The 20,296-nt window shown below is 40.5% G+C and overlaps 1 protein-coding gene across 2 annotated transcripts in view; it reads left to right on the top strand.

Moving 5' to 3' along the window:
- The first annotated feature begins 7,366 nt into the window (after nucleotides 1-7,366).
- Nucleotides 7,367-20,296, top strand: part of Oprm1 (opioid receptor mu 1) — a 60,983-nt gene continuing 48,053 nt past the window's right edge. Inside the window, exon 1 of one of the 2 annotated variants that reach the window (XM_021663154.2) lies at nucleotides 7,367-7,913. In XM_021663154.2, the coding sequence (XP_021518829.1) occupies nucleotides 7,630-7,913 (284 nt within the window). In that variant the 5' untranslated portion in view covers nucleotides 7,367-7,629. The remainder of the gene's footprint in view (nucleotides 7,914-20,296) is intronic. The other variant, XM_021663153.2, reaches the window with a different exon arrangement.

The following is a 20,296-nucleotide window of genomic DNA, read 5'->3' as shown; positions in this document are numbered from 1 at the left end:
TGTGAGTTCCCTGGTAAGGAGCAGGGGCTGTCTCTTTCATGAACTCAGTTGCCTGCTCTTTGACCACATCCCCCTGGCAGGACCACCTTTGCCAGCCCACAGAGGAAGAAGATCCAGGCAGTCCTGATGAGACTTGATAGGTGAAAGTTAGAGAGTAGGGGAGGAGAACTCTACCTTTCAGTGGACTAGAGAAGGAGATGGGGGAAAAGAGGTAAGGAGGGTAAAGCCCAGAGGAGATGAGGGAGGGGGGCTTCCATGAGGATATAAAGTGAATAAATAAAAATTTAAAAATTTTAATTTAATTTAAAAAAAGCTGCTCACTCTCTAAAGCAGCAGTTCTCAACCTGTGCGTCACGATCCCTTTGGGGTCACATATCAGATGCACACTACAATTCATAGCAGCAGCAAAATTACAGTTATGAAGTATTGATAAAAATAATTTTATTGTTTGGGGTCACCACAACATGATAAATTGTATTAAAGGACACAGCAGTAACCACTGCTCTAGGGTAGAAGTCAGAGCCGGAGGTCTGGATTGGGTTCATCACCACATACACAAAAATGTAGATGAGCCTGATCTGAGACCACCAGGAGGGCATGGCGAGAAGATGAATGAAAAGAATACTGAAAATGCCTCACATGAGATACAAGCAAAAGAAACAACAGCCTAAGGATAAACAAAAAACAGAACTGGAAAATTGGAAGTATAATAAATGAAGAGAGAAAGAGAGGGAGAGAGGAGACAGAGAGAGCAAGGAGAAAAAGAGATTGAAATGCCAATAAGGTTAGCCTTATTAAAGTCCTTAATGGCTTCTTAAATAAATGGTCTTGATATTAAAGAATGGAAGAAGAAGTAGGGTTGTGAGTAAACAGAGAGACAGCAGTAGGCAGGACTTGGCTTAGAAACAGAAACCTAAACAAATAGCCAGTTTTCAAAAGAAGGACAGCCTCCCAGTATCTAAGGCAAAGTTATGGGTTCTATGCATATGTTCTCATGCTTTGAACATAGCTAAATATTAGAAGAAATGCTACCCCACTGCTTTGCTTGTGATCTGTGGAGCATGGAATTTTGGGGAGAAGAGACAGGGAGGAACAGCAGACAGTAGCGGAGCCCTGAGAAACAGAGTCATAAGAATGCAGGTTAATCAACTTTTAGGGGAAGAGGAAGAAGGCTGTAGGGCATAGGAGCAAGAGCTCAAGGTGTTATGCCCAGTTCTTGAGACCCCCAAAAGACCACCAGGAATCTTAGATATGAGCTTGAGCTGGGAAGCAAAACTTCCTGTGGAAGCAGGAGAGGAGTACAGTGGGGCAGTCTGGGGAAACGAGGTTTTTAAAGGGAAAACCACAGCAGGCGGGTTGCATGCCCCAGGATTACACGATTGGGTAAGGGAAATTGACTTTTGAAATGATTGGTTTACTTTAGGTATCAAGACTATAAACGATTCTGGCCTGGCCATCTGGGCCTGTTTCCTAGCAACTGTATCTCTAGTAGGCAAGAAAAGAATGCGGTAAGGCTGGTTCTTCCCCACAGGTGGCTGGACATGTCTCACATGGCTGGCCTTTGCCCAGGCACTCGTTTTTAATTCTTTGGTCTCTCAAAGGAGAGACCTGGGTACCTGCACCTGGGAGCACTCACGCCTTCTGCTCAATGGATTGACAGGAAACCAAAGCAGAGAAGCTGAGCCTCTGTTCACAAGCAGGAAGGCATGCTCACAGACCCCTGGGGTTTCTAAGTCAAGAAATCAGCAAGGGGAAAATTTGCCTTAACTATTTTACAGAGTTATGTGACTTCTACAACAGTAAGATGGAGAAAACATAGAAAGCATGGCTGATGTAACAGCCAGCACTGTGAATCCACTCTGTCCTACTACTCACCAGTGCATCCTTCACAGACCCACATTCACAGGCCAAAAAGAAGCACCCCCTAACCCCACCCTACCTCTGCTCTGTGGTTGATCACTCCACAGATAGATCTCTGTGCTTTGACAAATTGTGTGCCTCTATATTAACCGCATCTCACTGCACAAAAATGCTTCTCCAGTGAGTTCTGAGAGTTATTGTGTACAGAGATTCATATTTAGAAGGCAGTCTGATACTATGTCTACTTAACAAAATAACAACAGTAGGTTCATCCCTGGAGCCCAGGAGGGCTCCAAAACAGTGTTCTTGGCCAGATTTACAAGACCAATTGAGTTTCTGCCTGTGAATAGGGCCTTAAATCTAATCAGAAAGTGGTTTTTTGCTCCTATACCATTCATGCTGTATATCTTGACAGGCTAGGCATTATTATAGCTGGCAGAACTCACGGCTGGGAAAAACTGATGGTCACTTTTCTTCCCATAGCAACCTGAATAGCACCTTCCGGTACTGTGAAAGCCAGCCAGCGGAAAGGAAGCTTCCAGAACAGTATCAGCTTGATTTTTCCAAGTCCTGTGGCCAAAATGTGTGACAAGGGGGGAGGGGTCTCATTTCCAGTCCTGGTGAGCAATCAAGAGCAATGACAATAGCTTGCATGGAGAGGGGGAGGGAGTCTCTTGTCCCTGCCCCTCTGCATCAACAACCGAAAGGGAAAATGGTATCAAAGCATAAACAGAAGTTAATTTTATGAAACGTCACACCACTGGAGGCTGAGGAGATGGCTCAGCAAGTAAAAGCACTTGCACAAGCATGCCAACCTGATTTTAAAGCCCTCGCGCCCACATAAACAGCTGGGTGTGGACATGTGCAGTGTATGTACCTGTAACCCTAGCACTGTGGAGGTCACGTGTAGGCGGGTTGCTGTGACTCACTGGCCTCCAGGATAGATGGCTCCAGGTTCAGTGAAAGAGAATAAAGTAGCAAGTGATAGAACAGGACCCTCAACATCCCCTTCTGGCCTCTGCATATTCACACCTGCACATAGACCATGTATGTATGCATAGACTACATGTATGTACATTAGAGACACAAACACACAGATATCCTGACCCTTGACATCCATGTAGAAAATAGAAAGTACACATAGCACATTTTGTTACTCACAAAGAAAAGCATTTGTGTGATTATCACAACTGCAATGGGAACCAGGTACTTTTTTTCATGGGATGCTATTTTTATTTGAAGAATGACTGAAAGATAGATGCGTATACTGACTCAGAATCATATGTTTGGTTGATATTTTCTATAAAATGAAAAAGGTGAGTCTACCATCTCAAGTATGACTGAAAGTGCTAATTATCAATGAGGAGACTCTGGATTCCCAACAAAACTGGAAATTAAAAAAAAAAATCTTGACAACATCATCATACTATTGGGAATTTCTCCTACATTGCCAGTGGTCATATTAAGTGTGGATAGCCATTAGTGAAATGGGGTGCTTTGATGTTTGGAAAATGATAGGGTGCCATGAATTAATTGTCCCAAATGACCTTTGGGCAATATTACAAAGTCATGATTAAGGAAACAATTCACTCAAAATAGGAGACCAGCTGTTAGATATAACAAGTGCCACAGGATTTAAGAATCATTGATGTGGTTTCAGTTCCCATAACCCAACTTCCCTTTGAGACATGAAGACTGAATTTAGTACCAAAGGAAAACAGCCACAATTATTTATAAAGAGCACCAAAATTTTCTCTCCTTTCTAGTCACATATCTAAAAAAATGCAAACATTCTTCACAGTTCTTCATATTCTTCGGCAACCCATGTTGAGCCCCATCAAGACAGAATCAGGTACAACAGTCTAGCTGCTTCTAAATCATACAGTTAAAAGAATTGCCCAGAAGTAACACCACTTTTCCTACTGAATGTTTTTGTTTGTTTGTTTGTTTGTTTGTTTTTGTTGATCCTGGGGAAAATATGAGATTATAATCATTAAGATAAATAAAATCACTTCTTTTTCTGTGTAATACTTATATAATTAATTTTTCTAAATTGTCAAAGAATTGCAGTTTTCTAAATTTCTCAACTTTAACTTCAAATGTGATGGATTGTGATAAAGACAATCTACTGCATGGTTTACTTTTCTCATTACTGCAACCAAAAGTTTGGAAGATGCAAACTTAAAAAGAAAGGGTGTGTTTGGACCTACAATGTGAGGGGATGTGGTTCTTCTTGTCAGGCAAATTGTGGTTGTCAGGACTGAGGCAGTTGGTTACACTGCAACTGCAGCCAAACTTTGGTCAGTGGACAAGAAGTGGGCTGGGCTCAGGGAATACCCACAGTCAGCCATTTCCTTCGGCTGAGCTCCTTCTACTACAGTTCTGCCCTGTCAGCCGCCGAGGACCAAAGGTTCTAGCATCGCAGCTAGTGTGGTACAGTTTACATTCAAGCCATAACACCTGCATAAACACAAGTTTTACTGAGCGCTCAATTATTTTTCAGTGAGGCTGATAAAGAGTAACCACTGTTCAAGTATAAAATGATGAAAGACTATACTGGGCTCATGACAAACCTCTGTAGCCAGAAGCAGAAGAATAAAACCCAGTTTTTAAAAGTGAGCTTCCAGATTTAAAGAAAGGCATGTAGACCTGTGAATTAATTGTTTAAGTAAATATATGTGACCTTGGAAAACTGCTTTGTGGTTGATTCCTGCCCCTTTATCTTACACAAGAGAAACCAATTAACAGGAAGCATAAAGAATGTAAGTGCCAAGAAGAAAAATGGGCAGTAAAGTCTGGATTTGGGGATACTTTTTAAAATTTAAACTTCGGGGCTTTTACTGGCTCCATGTCAGGTCCCCTCTCGGGTTTATCACACAGAGATTGGTGAAGAATTTTTATTTTTAATTTAGCTTTTTTTACTTTTTAAACTTTAAAGCAAAGAAACTTACTACATCTTATGGAAGGGTTATGCACCATTCCAATAGTCTAAAATAATAATGTGTCAAATTCAAATGCTGTATTAACTGTGCACATTTAAATGTTAAAAGTAGGATGTACCTACAAAACACATAGCATGTTCTCCTGATAAAGCAGTTCGGCCTTCTCTTTCTGAGCTTCCAGCACTGTAATTAGTCTATGCATAGTATTTATGACTCTGGTTCTCACTAACAGCTGTTAATAGTGTGTTCCATTAACAGCCATTCTCAAAAACAATCAGGACTAAACTGTTAAAAATGAGTGTGCACTTACGGCAATTATATGAATACCTGAGGCCAATAGACACTGAAATCCAAGAAGAGTAACTTTCAGCTCATTGCTGGAGCCATCCAGATGGTGATGAAATACATTTCTTTGAGGCAAACAATTTCATGAAAAATGTTTTATTATATGGGCTTGATACCAAAAATTAAATCTAGACCAGTATGCAATAAATTATTGTTGATTCAAATGAAAAATCAAGGTTTAGCAGGAAACATCAGTGAAAATGCAGATATTTTCACAGACAGCAATACTAAGACACTAAGAAAATAAAGGTCACATGGTTAGAATCCAGGCTATATAAAGTATTTAGGATTTCAGTGTGCTGAGTCATTTTTGATAGTCTGCCTTTTTTAGGGGAAATTTAAGCTTCCATGAAGACCTTCAGATCACTCTAGGAGGAAATGAGAAACTATGGAGAAAACTAAGAAATAATATAACTTAAACTTGGGGTCCTTGCATCATCTATTGATTATTATTATCTGTATAACTTTTCAAGGATTTTCAAGGTTAATTTAATATTTATGTTTGACAGATAAATGACATTATCTGCATTTTCTCAAAGCATATATTGACTGAATAGAACATATGGGAAGTAGAAAGATAGATGATAGATAGATAGATAGACAGACAGAAAGACAGACAGATGAAATAATGTCAGGAAATGTTGCATTTGGAGTAATTGAGGGATGTTGATTACTCTCTGTGAAACATGAGAAATAGCAATAGAATGGAAATATTGATTTCACATCATAAGTTTGAATAAAGTTTAGGTTCTTACTCTGAAAAGAAAACTATGACTCAGTGAGGTAAAGTAACATATTCAGACTCACACTGCTAGAGATTACAGGGCTAGATCACAAAACAATCTGGCAGCAATAACTTCCATGTGCCGACTTCCTTTCATGTGAAGGGGGTAAAGATGGTTCTTGGGAGACAGAAGAATGAGTACTAGACAGATTTCAGCTCAGTCATGTGAGTTGACATGGTTATTCCTAGGAGAATATATCTGAAGGTATTTTAGGAGCTTCTAGGAAACCTTATCTACATTATTGCTAAAATTATACCCTCTAATACAATGGGGTAAAAATAATACTGAACATTGACCAAAAGCCCATGATTAATAGCCTAGCTATGAGTTATTTGTTTTTAAGATAACTTAAAGTTAAATTGAAATTATGTGTCCCTTCTAAGCTTGCTTTCTATAGTCTATGAGAGCTCAGTGAGACTTTCCACAACCAAGCAAAGGCATTTATTTTCAGTGATTTTAGTTAAACTCTGAGTGTACACAGCACATGCATGCACAATGGTGAGAAGAAAACACGCTACAGTTGAATTTACAATTGTAGTTTGTCAGATGCTCTTGTGAACTTAGACATGAGATCTAAATTCTCCAAATGCATTGTTCCTCAGGGATCATGTTTGAGGCTATTTCACACTCAAAAGAGGTATGTAGTTCCTTTTGGAATCTCTATAGGAGAACGAATAAAGAGGTACAATTTCTGCTTGGTTTAGTAGCCTGCTCCCCAGAAACATGTGAGCATGATGGAAGTGCAGAAGCTAAAGGTAAATCTTTCTAAGCAGGTCCATTAGAGTGGAGGTAGTGGGGGCAGAGTGATCCTCAGTGGATTTTAGGGTTATCACCCCTCCCTCCTGATTTCTGTAATGTGTTCTTGTGCTTCTTCACTAGGAAAAAATCAGGTGCAAATAGACCTTCTAATCTAAGAGAAATTGAGGAAATGGGGGCACAAGAAAGAGGCTTCCTTCACAAAAGTCTTTCTTTTTCAGAAAAAGACCATTGTTGCCTTGAACAGGTTTGTGCTGTTAAAATTTTTGAGAAAATTTTGCTTCAGATATGGGGATCTGAGTAAAGTAGGACAGCAATAGTATGTCTCCAGCCCCAGTTAATTGCATATGGGCAGTTGAATTGGAAGAGTATTGTGATAAATTAAGGGCCATTGAGATTATAATAGATCAATGACTTTTCTTGACTGAAAAATAGTTATGCAAACACCCTACCTTAAGCATGGTCGTTGTAAAGAAACTGAACAGTCTCTCTTCCCATCCTTGTCTGCAACGTCCCTGTTTCTGCCTCCTCCTACCCCACTTTTCACTCGTTTGCACGGAAGTGCATGGCGACAGAGGAGACTGACTCTCAGAGTTGCTTTGCGCAAAATCCACTCCTCTCTCCTCCCTCCTCTCCAGCCTCTGGATCCCTCGCAGCGCGCGCGCTCCCTCCCTTCCACCCAGTGAGCAGCGCTTTGGGATGCTAGGGACGCGCCTGGCTGTACTTCTGAGGTGGGAGGGGGCTACAGGCAGAAGAGAATATCAGACGTTCATATGTTCCCCTTCTGCCTGCCGCTCATCTCTCGTTCCGCTAGGGCTGGTCCGTGCAAGAAACAGACGGAGCCAAGGCAGCTGGGAGAGGAAGACGCTGAGGCGCGTGGAACCCGAAAAGTCTGGGTGCTCTCAGTTACCACCTAGAGTCCACAGCAGGCCTTCAGCACCATGGACAGCCGCGCCGGCCAGGGGAACAGCAGCGACTGTTCTGACCCCTTGACTCAGGCAAGTTGCTCTCCAGCACCTGGTTCCTGGCTCAACTTGTCCCACGTAGATGGCAACCAGTCCGACCCATGCGGTCTGAACCGCACCGGGCTTGGCGGGAGCGACAGCCTGTGCCCTCCAACCGGCAGCCCTTCCATGGTCACAGCCATTACCATCATGGCCCTCTACTCTATCGTGTGTGTAGTGGGCCTCTTCGGAAACTTCCTGGTCATGTATGTGATTGTCAGGTAAGGAACGCTCTGAGTGCTGAGCTCCGCAGGGGGGAAGGGGACAAAGTCTGTGAGTGACAGGGAAGGAGTAAACAGGGTACAGAAAAGGGATGCTTTGAATATAGAACTTGCTGTTCGTCTGTGAACTTTTACTTTTCTAGGTTTTTCTTCCCTCTCTTGATAAAGCAGTGTTCAAAATGCCAAAACCACGACGTTTCTTGGGCCATGGCTACTAAGATACGGGGTGGGAGGTTGTATCTTAGATCTCCTTCTTATTCTAAGATAAGACAATCTTGAAACACATCTGACAGCCAATCGTCCCTCTGCATGAACTGTAAGAACAGAGAGTTGTGACGATGCGAGGAAAAGAATCTTCATAGCTTTCCCCTATTGAAGGGCAAAGGCTCCTCAGTTGGTTAAAGAGATGAGCTTCCTAACTTTCTCAGACCTGCTAGTTTAGGCTGTACCACAGCTCCGTCCCTCCTCATGTGTTCTAGGAGCATGTCTTAATCTTCTTCCATCCTGAGGCTGCCCCAAGTGGAAGGAGCTTTCCCGACATCTCTCCAGGACAGAGTAGCTTGGATGGAGCAAGGCTACTGTTGTGATGTTTAGCCCAGTTTTCACTTTCTTTCTGAACTTCTGCTCAGGGAGTCCTGAGTGCCATCTGGAATTGCTGGGTAGCTCAGGGCATCTATAGGGCATAACTGTTTTTCAGTGCTCGCAACCCTGGGAGTCAATTAGGGAAGATAAAAGCAACAACATTCTGTATCACTGGGAGTTGTTCAGGATGTACAGAGAGGAAAGTGTCTCTATCTAGTGAAATTACTTACAAAGACTTTGAGGTCTACCCTCTGTTATTTGGGGTGTTCTAGATAAATCTGGCAAAGACCGGTCTCAGTACTGAGAGTGAGATTGAGTGTGCTGGTCCTGAGTTACATGTTCCTACTCAGCCGGCTATTGTGGAGTATTTATCTGTCCACTGTTGTTAAAGTAGATGGATATACCAGCACTTTAAAATGGCTCCTGATTTGAGTCCTTCTTCCCAGTGGGGTTATGTGGCATCATGAACATGGCACTTTCAGGTTTAGTTACAATATTTGCTTCACCTATTCAGCACACATGTCACAGGCTTCAATAGAGTCGTTGAAAGATCATTTCCCTCATTATGCTTTTGTTCCCAAGGTACTGCAAATTGCTTGTCTGATTTCTTTAATTAATGATTGTTTAAAGTAAAGCTGATTTCTCTGATCTTTGGGTGAAGAAGATGTCTCTGAGAAAAGAGCACCATCTATTGAAAGGCAGGCTAACAGCAGAAGGAAAAATACAGGAAGGAAATCAATACAAGAATGTTTGCCTTAACACATTTACTTTGTGTGATTCAGCAGAGATATTCAAATGAGAGATTCGAAATCAGTCCCATCCCACAGTTAAGGCAGTAATGAAAAGAATGTGCTATTCATTGTTCCTAGGGAAAAATAGAATCACAGAATCATAAAATGAAAGAAATAGAATGGACTGGGGGGTTATCTGTGCTAGGCTTGTAATCCAATACAAAGAATATAGAAACCTTTTAAGCAACAAAAGATATTCATTAGTTCAAGACCTCTAGACATTGAACTTAGCTCACATAACTTTCTGTTTATTAGGATATAAATTGATTATTTGAGTTAATCCCATCACTAAATCAACAGAGAAAGCTCAGGTTACAGTAGTAATACTGAAACAACAAAACATCCTGATTTCATGTGTAGGTTCTTGGGTTTAAATGGTGTGAAACAATGGCCAAATTGCCAGGAGCCTTTTCCCCTTATTAGACTCAACATCTTTCTTCCCCATTTTTGTCCCCACTGTCTTATTTTTTTTTTTAGAAAGGAAGCCAGTAGCACAGGAACCAGCTGGAGCAGACACAGTTTTATCTTCCCCAGTGCCGAGTGCATTGCCGGCTGGGTGAACGCATTTTAAAGGCATTACTTCTCACTTGTTCACTTGGAGACACATGGTGACAGTGCCTCTCACTGAGAACACGGTATTATGCTTTATTCTCTGTACTGAAAGTTCCGACAAAGGCAGTTCTATTTGAAAGGTCAACCCAAACACCCACCTGTGGCAGATCAGGTGTTTAATTCCATGGGCAGATAACCTCCTGGGAATAAGAATGGGAAACAGAAAAATAGGCAGTTTGACGACCCACGAAGGGCTGGTGAAGTGCCTGTGGGGTGAGGAAACTGTGCCTGGGGAGCGGACAATATTTAACTGACTGCCTGTAGGTTCCACTGTCCCAGATCATTCCAGGGACTTTGTAGCTCTTTTACAAAAGAAAAGCACAATAATGAGTCCATGAAGTAATAGAAAGAGCTCACTTACATTTACTGTTGAAAACAACAAATAAAATTAAGTGGTCAGAGAGCTACAGCTGCTGGCAAAGGAAGGTAGTATGTTCTAGAGAAGGTTAGTGTTTTGAGGGAATCGTAGATGACTATAACAACAACAGCAACAAAAATAACTGTCGTACCAATGGCGTGATTAATGTCTCTGTTTTCTTAGGACCATCCTCATTATCCCTTCCACAACACCATCAATGACCCAACCATAAGCAGTATTCTTATAAAGTTCTGTTCTAAGAACTATAAGAAAGAAAAGAGGATTCTATAGGGATCAAAGATGCAAAATACAAATGTGACTCCATAGAAATATGGATAACCATCATCTAAGAAGACTTTTGGTTTTAAAGGGAGGAAAAATGCTTTGTTCATAAGCATTATTTTCTCCAAAGGGGAGTCAATATTGTGGATTGATACCAGTGATTTCCAGCTCAAATACACACAGATATGCATATATGTGCATAAAATACATACAGTTCTATCCACCTTGAATCAAGACTAGATTGCTGCTGTCATTATGGAAATGAAAAAGTAAAGAGGAATGAATACTGTATTCTATCATTCATCACAGTATACTCCACAAAGTCTCCATGGCTACCATAGGATTGCTATGAGCCTTTGGTTGAAATACATTCATCAACTAATCAATGCATAAACCTGTTCTCTGTGTGTTACAATTGAAGGATGGCCGGTTTGATACACATTATACAGATAAATTTCTACCGAACTCACAGCTCATCATGCATATCAAAAGTTGTGTTAACACAAAGTCTAACATGCATACTTTCCATATAAGGCAACTAACAGCTTCCTTGTGCTTTGGATACTAGAGAGCATCTTAAACTATACACAAGGGCATTTTAAACAGCAAAGTTGCTGCGACTGGGGAAGACTAAACAGAGCTCAGAGATCATACTGATACCTCTATCTAGTGCATTCTACCTCTTGCATGACCAGAGGTATAATTCATGGTGGGGATAGGGCGACAAAGAATTAGAAGGACATTCTCTTATAGAACAAAATTAACCCTCAAGAGGAAGTGAGGGCTCCTTGGGAGAATGTAGAACATCAGACATTTTGAACAACTCTGCCTTATAGGCAAGCATTTATAAAGAAGAGGATTATTCATGAATTGAGGTGATGAATTTCATGGGTGGAGGGGATATTCCTGGGACAGGGTTTATCATAGTTTTCTATTTTTATATAAAGTTTGAAGATATGTCATAACATCAGATGCATGATGGGAACAGCCAATTCTGGAAGGCTGACAATAAGGCACCATACAGAGTTAGTGGGGGACTTAGTTAGTTGTGCTGTTCCCGGGTAGTATGGAGGTCTTGCTTTTCACTGTTTGAGCAATCCCATCATACCCGGCTGTATCACAGCCCTGTGACTGCTCTGCCTCCAGCCACCGTGCAGCGTGGCTTTTCCTTCAGCTTAGATAGCCTACTTCAGACTCCTAAGCAAAACCTACAAAGAAACAAAAGATGCAAAGCCTAGCGTTCAGAAGGGATGCTGGCTCACAGTATGAGAGCGCAGAGGCAGAGCACCACCTTGTTTGGAGTCACCTGGGAATTTATAAGCAGGGCCCTCCGAGTAATTCACAGCTCTCCACAAGCCCACACAAGCTCTAGAGTGGATGCAAAAGCCCACAAGTACATTTTTTAAGGCCAAATAGTTTCAGTCAAGTCTCCTCTACAATTTCCTCCCGGAATAAAGATTGATGGAATACACAGCAATCTTCAAGGAAATCTTGTCAATTCTTGGTATCCAAAGGGAATTTGATCCTAGGACTCCCACAAATACCAAGTCCAGAAGACCCCTAGCCTTTGTATTAAATGGTCCAGTATTTTTCTTCAACTTTGATACCTCAAATCATCTCTTCATTGCTTGTAATCCTAATATAACGGAAGTGTTGTGCAAATTGATGGGCTGCTGCACTCTTTAGGGAATAATAACAAGAAAAGAAGTCTATGCACGTTGAATACAGTACCAAAAATATCTTCCAAATATTTTTGAACTACAATTGCTTAAGTCTACAGGTACAGGATTCTCTGACACTCAGAGCCTCCTCAAATAAGACAATTAAGAAGTCCAGCTGTGCATGGCCTACAGCAGCAAGCTCACCACACAGGCTGAGTTCCACGCTTTGATCACACACTGCCATCGAATGGAACAGTATGAAAGCAAGGCGAACGCCAATCATTCCCTCATCTCTTGGGCACCAGATAGCTAGGTGTACCACACCCACTCAAAAGCAGACATGGCCTATGTTATTTCCTATGTTGGAGTAAACTTATAAAAATTGACTTGATTTTCATATATTTCTAAAGACGGTGGGTTAAGTAAAATTAGAATTGTGTGGAGGTGACATAGCATGTCTAGAGAGCAAAATTTAGGATTCTGTTCCTTTATCTGAAGTCTTACCCTTTATTTCCAGTGCAGTGCTAAAATAAAAGGGGGCTATTTCCTAATAAATAGTAACTGATCTACAGCTACATCATTACCATGATTTGATAGCCACATTCGGCACATTTTAGAATCTATTTTAAGCAACAAAATCTTTGTCCTAATTTTTAGAGGTGCATTTATTAGAGCTCTGCCTACAACTTAATGGCTCTAGATCTATAAAACCTTCTGCTTGCTCCAACTGTGAGGATGGTAGGAATCTGTAAGGCTACAGATTCAATCTAGAACATTAAAACCTATTTCAATACCCTAAGTGCTTTCATTAGACAAAGTAAAATTTGTGTTTAATCTGCCCCAAGGTAAAGATTCACCTCACTTTGGAGCGTCCAGGTGTACACATGCCTACTGCCCAAGGGATGAAGAGTAGACAGCTACCTTGTCCAGCATTTCTTAGAAAAGGCTAGACAGTAAATGCTTTGCTTCTATCCTGACAATCCCTGTTCTAATAACTCTGTTCTGTTATCATAGCTTAGAAGAGGCCATGGACATCATGGAAATAAATGAGAACAATTCTTCCCCCAATAAAACTTTATATGGACACTGAAGTTTGAACTTCCATAGTGGGCTCACAGGCCCTGAAATATTTTTCTTTTGATTTTTTTAACCACCAAAAATCACAAAACATCCTTTGCTAACAAATCATAAAAAGAAGTGGTCGGCTAGATTTGGTCGACAAGATCTCATTAGAAAAAAGCTGGTAAGCAGGTATAAAAGTTTCTGTTCATGCTGGGGTCATGTTCATAATGGATACTGACTCATAATTTTGTTGATATAAGATATTTTTCAAGCTCTGAAAAATAACAAGAGAAATAGGTAACAACACAGTTACCACAGATGGCTCTGACAGGAAGCATTGTCTCTCTGGTACTGATGCTAATGTTGGCTTCTAGTAGTAGCCTCTATATCTCCCCAGACTTCCATCTCTCATTGATCCAAATGATTGCCAACATTCCTGATCACCCTTAGCCAGTGATTAAGGGTGAGTGCTAACAAAAGATGATTTCAAAAGTTTCCCTCTCTTAAATATTCTTTGTGCTCATCTTGATTCCAGGCAATTTTCTAGGCTTTTGCAGAGCATTTTCACCTTCAATCACTCAAAGGCTTTGGGAAATAAATGAAATTGTCATGTGTGAATTTATGTTAACTTCTTAGCACACATAAAATCTATCCTCATAGCCACTTCTACCGACCATGCTGAACCCCACCACAGACAACGATTGGCAGCTTCTAGATGTCACTCAGGTTTTTGACAATTTATTTACTTAATTATTGATAGATATATAAGTCCCGCTTCCCTCAATTTTTGCATATATTGTTTATATATAAAAGGACATTTTCTACAACGCATGTCCATCATATGCCCCTTACCCTCTCTGTTCCTTTCTCACATCCACTGATCACCTTCTTTTTAAGTAGTATCACGTTTGTGCTTGTTTCATAATGGATTTTTTTTTTTTTTTTGAGGAAACAGAAAGCATTTATTCACTATTCAGAATTTCCCAGGCTGCACACATTCCTACAGCTTGATTTGTTGACTAGGTTTTTGGAATTTTTAAGTGCACAGTGGTAGTATAATAAGAACAAAATTACATGAACAAATAAATCACATGCAAATTTTCTTTTGTATTTTGAAAAATACACCTTTTCAAATTGTTCTTTAATTACAGTTTCACATAACTTGAACATATACATATTTCGTTCTGCTCAGAATTTACACTTGTTTTCTATACTTTCAGTTAGTATTTATTTCTTAGTTTCTGAAATTTTATTTAGTATTTTAGAATCTGAGACCAATAACCATACCACCCTATCTCTGTATCAGGGATGCAGATGTCTTAAAGCAAAAGCTGGGAGACTGGAGAGATACCCCACAGGTTAAAAGCCCTTCTTGTTCTTCTAAAAGTTCAGAGTTAGGTTCCAGTACCCCAAATCAGTTCTTCATAATCACCTGTAACTCCAGTTAGCAGACCTAACGTTCTCTTCTGGACTGCACGAGTAGGCATTGGCATACATGTCTCCTGTGCAAACACACAGACACACACAGGAATATACAATTAAAAATGAAAACTGTGGGGGCTAGCTACAGCTGGAACACAGAGTGAATAAACTGTAAATAATAAAAATAAATTGATTTATAAAAAATGAAAATATAAAGATTCCTGTGTATTTAGTTTCATTAATATTGAATATTCACACCACAAAAAAGAAGGTTATAGAAACTGTAGTAAGTAAGCATCAGTCAATAAATAGAGAAGAACAGGACTAGCCATTTCCTTAAGCTAGGAGAGTTCCTTGGTGTCTCTACCGTCTTCCTGGCAGTACCTGAAATAAGTTAGGCTTCCTCACAAAGTAGACAGAGGACACGAGCTAAGTAGCTGTAAAGCTGCATACTGTTATCCACCCAGAATGTTTTGAAAGTACAAGCTCAGGTGAGATTATAGTAACGGATTTCATTTGTGTTGCTTACACAGCAGTGACATGTTGAAGTGGCTACCCACCGATGATGCCTCTCCCTTCCTCCTCAACCAATATTTGTTTTTAGATTCTCAGGAATGGGTAGGGCCCCATGAGCCTGTCAGCATCTTTATGACATTTTAAACACAAGAGCTGGTTGGGTTTTCTTTTTTTCTTTGTTTTTATTCCTGTCTTATGTAACACAGTTACATTTTAAACAGCTGCTTCCTATAGTTCTTTTTTTTTTTTTCAATGCAGTTTATTCAGGAACATTGAACAATCCTCGGACCCCGGGGAAAGCCAGCCCACAGCTTAAATAGCCTCTGGGTAGCCAACCCAGGCGTGCCACGTGGGCAATGCAGATAGGTCCACATACATGGAAGCGAGCCAGATCCTCGGCCTTAGCCAAATGTGGAGTTGTTCGTGACAGAGAGTACTCACCATCGGGAAGGTGGAAGGCGGAAACCAGCTCCATCTTTAAGGCATAGCATTCCGCAGCTCTCTACAGTTCCCCCTTTTTGTTTTAGATGCATCAGGCAAGAGTAGAGGTCTGATCTCTGATATTGGGCATTAGCCATGAGTCATACTGGGCAGACTGCTCAGACCCTGAATAATCATTTAGCCAATGTAGCTCATGCCTTAGTTGTACATAAAGGAATTAATGCTCAACTAAAAGGAAGCTTGATGGTGTTCAATCAGAGGATTGACCTCTTGCAGGAGCAAATTGATACCCTATGGCAAATCGCTCAACCTGGCTGTCAATGAAAGTATGCTGGACTTTGTGTCACTAGCATACAACATGAGAATTTTTCCTGTGCTGCAAATCTGCCTATAGTTCTTGAAAGTTGTTTTGAACATGGCCACTTCCTTTATTTTAGTCTGTCCTTTATTTCTTTATTTTAGAGTAACCGTTAACAGATCCCCAGGTGTCCTGAGGCTGTGGGTGATTTGTGAGCAAATCCCTGATTATTTTCAATGACTTTGTGCATTGTTTGAAATCCTCTTTCTACTTGATTTCAGACGTTGGCAGTTTCGTCCATTCACACATAAATGATTGATCCTTTGATCAGTAGTGCCCAGCAGGCATCTCCTTGTGGAGAAAGCAGTTCTTTACCTTAGATGACTACCAGGATGAAATTTGTAGAGAGGGCTGTTTCAGCAGGATTGTAACTGGGTGAATAAATTCCACTAAAAACAAATTTTCTTTCTCAACTGTTCCTAACTGAGAACTGAATCTAAGTTCTAGCAAGGAACCCATTCTATTTAGAAAGGATAGTAAAATTGGATTTTTCCCTTTAACTAACGATGGAACACTATTGCCATTGCACAAAACCTCATAGCACTATTAAGCACATAGGAGAAGCTTTCCAGGTCTTCCAACAATGGTCCTTGCTCTTGGTTGAAAATTAACAATACCTAAGAAGTTCTCTTGGAAAAGAAATTTGGAAAAGAAGAAGGAGGAAGAGGAGGAGAAAGGGGAGGGCGAGGGGAATCAGGAGAAGAGTGCCCTGCCCACAGAGGGTTAAATAATCTGCAGTCTCCAGAACTGAGAACTGTGCTTCTGATGTGCACCAAAGCTCCTGCAGTTCCAGCTGGTTCATCCCACTGATCTTGCAAATGAGAAACTAAGGTCAAAAAGATCTCAACTCCCTAGGGCAATGTGTATAGTGCAACCAGTTGGTTAACCTCCAGCTGAGCTGAAGCCCAAGGCATTTTAAATTTTTCCTTAAACGTGGCCTAGTGGCTCCCTTTAAAGCAGATATGGTAGATAGAGTGCTAAACCCCGAGCAAAGGGACATGTTTGACTCTCTGCCCATGATAAATGCTATGCCAGTTTCTCAACTACTTGACTCTTACTAGTTAGCCCTCTGGAAAGAACACTAACCATATTCAGTCTCACATGGATTTCAGATCTAACTCGGTTGCTGTAGTAGATACCTTTGCTCACTCTGAAGTGCTCCCCAAGAGAGGAAAGATTTGTTGACTGCTTCTGACTTCTTCACATTTAATACCACAGGATGCAGGCCATGGTCGTCAGCAGTGACATACATCCAGAGCCTCTACTTGCACTAGATCACAACTTTTATCCATTCAAATATATTTGTCTGTAGCTCATCCTTTCAGGCTACAGAAACACATGGATGCCACCGGTCAGCCTTCTTGTTCCTACTAACTCTTTCTCAAGGCACTGGGCCACTCTGAACCCACCCTTCTGGGGAGAAGAAATTCTGCAGGTAGATAATGCATTTGTTTCCCTGTTGATGAATCTTTTCATCTTGTTTAATAAATTCAGAGAGGGGAATACAAACCAAAAATTTGAACAACATATGCCATGGATTCAAAGCCAAGCTAGATTGAGAAACTGTTTCCAAAAATACCAAGATTAGCTAAATTGATACTTAAATATGTCACCTTTAACTTTCTGTGGAAATAAAAGGCGAGTCCTGATAGCATAGGATGAAACTACTGACCCAAATAAGAGCTCATCTGAGTCAGAAAAAATTACTTATATCCACAGCTCTGTCTGTACTTTAGCTTTGGGAATTCGGGCATTAAAACTTTTTTTCCAATGGAGAGTCACCCTGACACTTACTGAGTCTGACTCTCTAGTCTAAGTGAAATAAGTCGGAAGATGGAGTGCTTCTAAGAGGTAGAGGAGGTTCTGTAACTCCACCTGTCTGTTTATTCCAAATAAATAATGATGGACAGTGGATTTTTCCAGAACTTGAAAACAATGTCTATCAACTGTCAAAATCAAGACAGCAAACTCTACAAATAAAGCAAGTGTTAGCTTTAGTATGGATAATACAGTTGGGGCATACTGTGCTTTCTCAGAACTAAGACTTTTTGAGGAAGAGTAGAGCAACAGAAAGGAAGGCTTTCTTTGTTTCTCAACATTCTTCCGCTGAAACACTGGATTCTGTGCCAGTGAGGTGTTGAACTTTCTGTGGGGGAAAATTAAATGTTAATTGAAAAGTGCTGCCAGCAGCACAACCTGAGCAGCAGCGCCTGATTGTGCTTGTCAAGAAGAATAAAGGAAATTATTACTGACGTTATTTCATTCTTATTCATCCCCCATCCGCTCTGGAAAGAAAAGCACATGGATTGAGCAAAATTAAACATGAGTTTGCTTCCTAAGGTTGCTAAAATAAGTGACTGTATTAAAAGCAGGCAGCACTAATAAAGAAAGCTCTATTATTTTTTCCCTTCTGGTGAAAAAGAAAGTCAATTAAACCTTTGTAAAAATAAGTCATATATCTAAGAATTAAAGTTAGGACCTTACAAATTATATGGATTTTAAAGTCTTCATTATTTCGAACAATGGAGTTGTCACAAATGTTAAGTATAATCAGGGAAGAAAATGAGACAGGCTCTCATATAGCCCAGGCTGGCTCCAAATCTTCTTTAGAGTTCAAAGATGACTTGAACTCCTGGCCCTTCTTCCACTCTTTCCCACATACTGGTATTACTACTGTGTGAGACCACACTAGGTAGAAATTGGTAAACAATTTAGTTTAAAATAGTTTAAATAAGACTGCCCCCATCCCCATAGGCTCAAACATTTGAACACTTTGTCCCTAGCTGATTGTACTCTTCAGGTGAATTTAGAGGCAGGGTCTTACTGAAGGCGAGGTACCGAAGGCAAGCTTTGAGGTTCGAAAGCTGCCTGGAGCCAGGGCCCCGCCCCTGCCATTTCTGCTACATGCTTGTAGTTTGAGATGTGAGCTCCCAGAATCCTCTCCAGCTTCCATGGCTACTGCTCTCCCAGGTCACTCACTCTGGCACCATAAGCCCTCTAATAAAGTCTTTCTTCTATAAGTTGCCTTGGTCATGGTGTTTTATCACAGCAACAAAAAATCAACTAATACACAAAGTGACATTAAAGAAGATTAAACATAGTTTCTATGTTTGTTGAACATTAAGAACCAAGCACTCTCTGATGTACCAGGCTTCGCTCTGAGTGGCCAAACTAATTAGCAACCTTTTTTTTTTTTTCTCAAAACTACAGTCTCAAAAGTTCACTCCAGAGTTTATAAGTTCCAAATGATAGCAGGTAAAGGAAAGAATGAACATGCCCTCTTCCTGCTTTCAAACACCTTCAAAATGCATTTGACATAAAGACTCTCTGACTCTGATACAATGGCAAAACCAATGTGCTCCACTGCACCTGTTACATTTTCTCCTCTATGGTTTTTTGATGTGAAGTTTATACACAAAATAAAATATGTTGATTAGCATTCCAGTTTAAACAGATAGTCACAGAATTGAAAACCGGAAACATTTTGGAACAACAATTGCTCGGAGTAACCCTTTGGGAACAGTTGGTTTGAGAACAATCATGGGACAGGATACATGTTATCTTTAGCGCAAATGAGCAACACCTACAAAACATGTCAGGACAGTGAAAAGTAGTACATTAGTGAATACAAAGTAAACATAAATACAAGTCCAGAAAAAAAATGTAAATAAAACAGAACATGTGGTCCCTAGAAATGTGTCCTCCAGAATAGTGTCCCCCTCAATAAAAGCGTATCCCATGGTTACCATCACCATCACAAATGCCCTTTATTAGCACTTTCTGGAAGTTACCATATCCTAGATTCCCAACTGGCAAACCTAAATTGCACTACTGTTTTAAACATTCCCAGCCTTACATCAACTGATTAAGGAAAGCACGAACATTTTCCAAATTTCGCAGGTGATAAACTTATTAAGTCCAGATTTATCTGGCTAAAAACTTGAGAGAACTAATATTTGAGCAAAAATCTATACGACAGTTAGCTTTTCATTTTTTAAAACTGTTACATTTGATTGCACTGAGAATGGATGTGCGAGCCAGTTGTTGAGGGCTCGTTTGGATGGCTGCCTGGTATATTCTCTTCATTTCTATGTCTTCCCAGAATATTCCCTAAGTAACAACCTGTTCATGACTATTACATTACTGGTAGACACTGCTTCACAGAAATAAGAAAGAAGCAAATAGGCGAGCTGGCTCCTTATAGAGTCTGTATTCCCCGGCTTGACTTTTTGTCAAGCTGGGACCTTTTCAGTGACACTTTTATCTCAGGCTATCTGAGTCTAGTTCCCCGAGTCTGC

Source organism: Meriones unguiculatus, chromosome 20 (assembly GCF_030254825.1).
Source record: "Meriones unguiculatus strain TT.TT164.6M chromosome 20, Bangor_MerUng_6.1, whole genome shotgun sequence".
NCBI classification, from domain to species: Eukaryota; Metazoa; Chordata; class Mammalia; order Rodentia; family Muridae; genus Meriones; species Meriones unguiculatus.
This window is presented reverse-complemented; position numbering and strand designations above follow the sequence as displayed.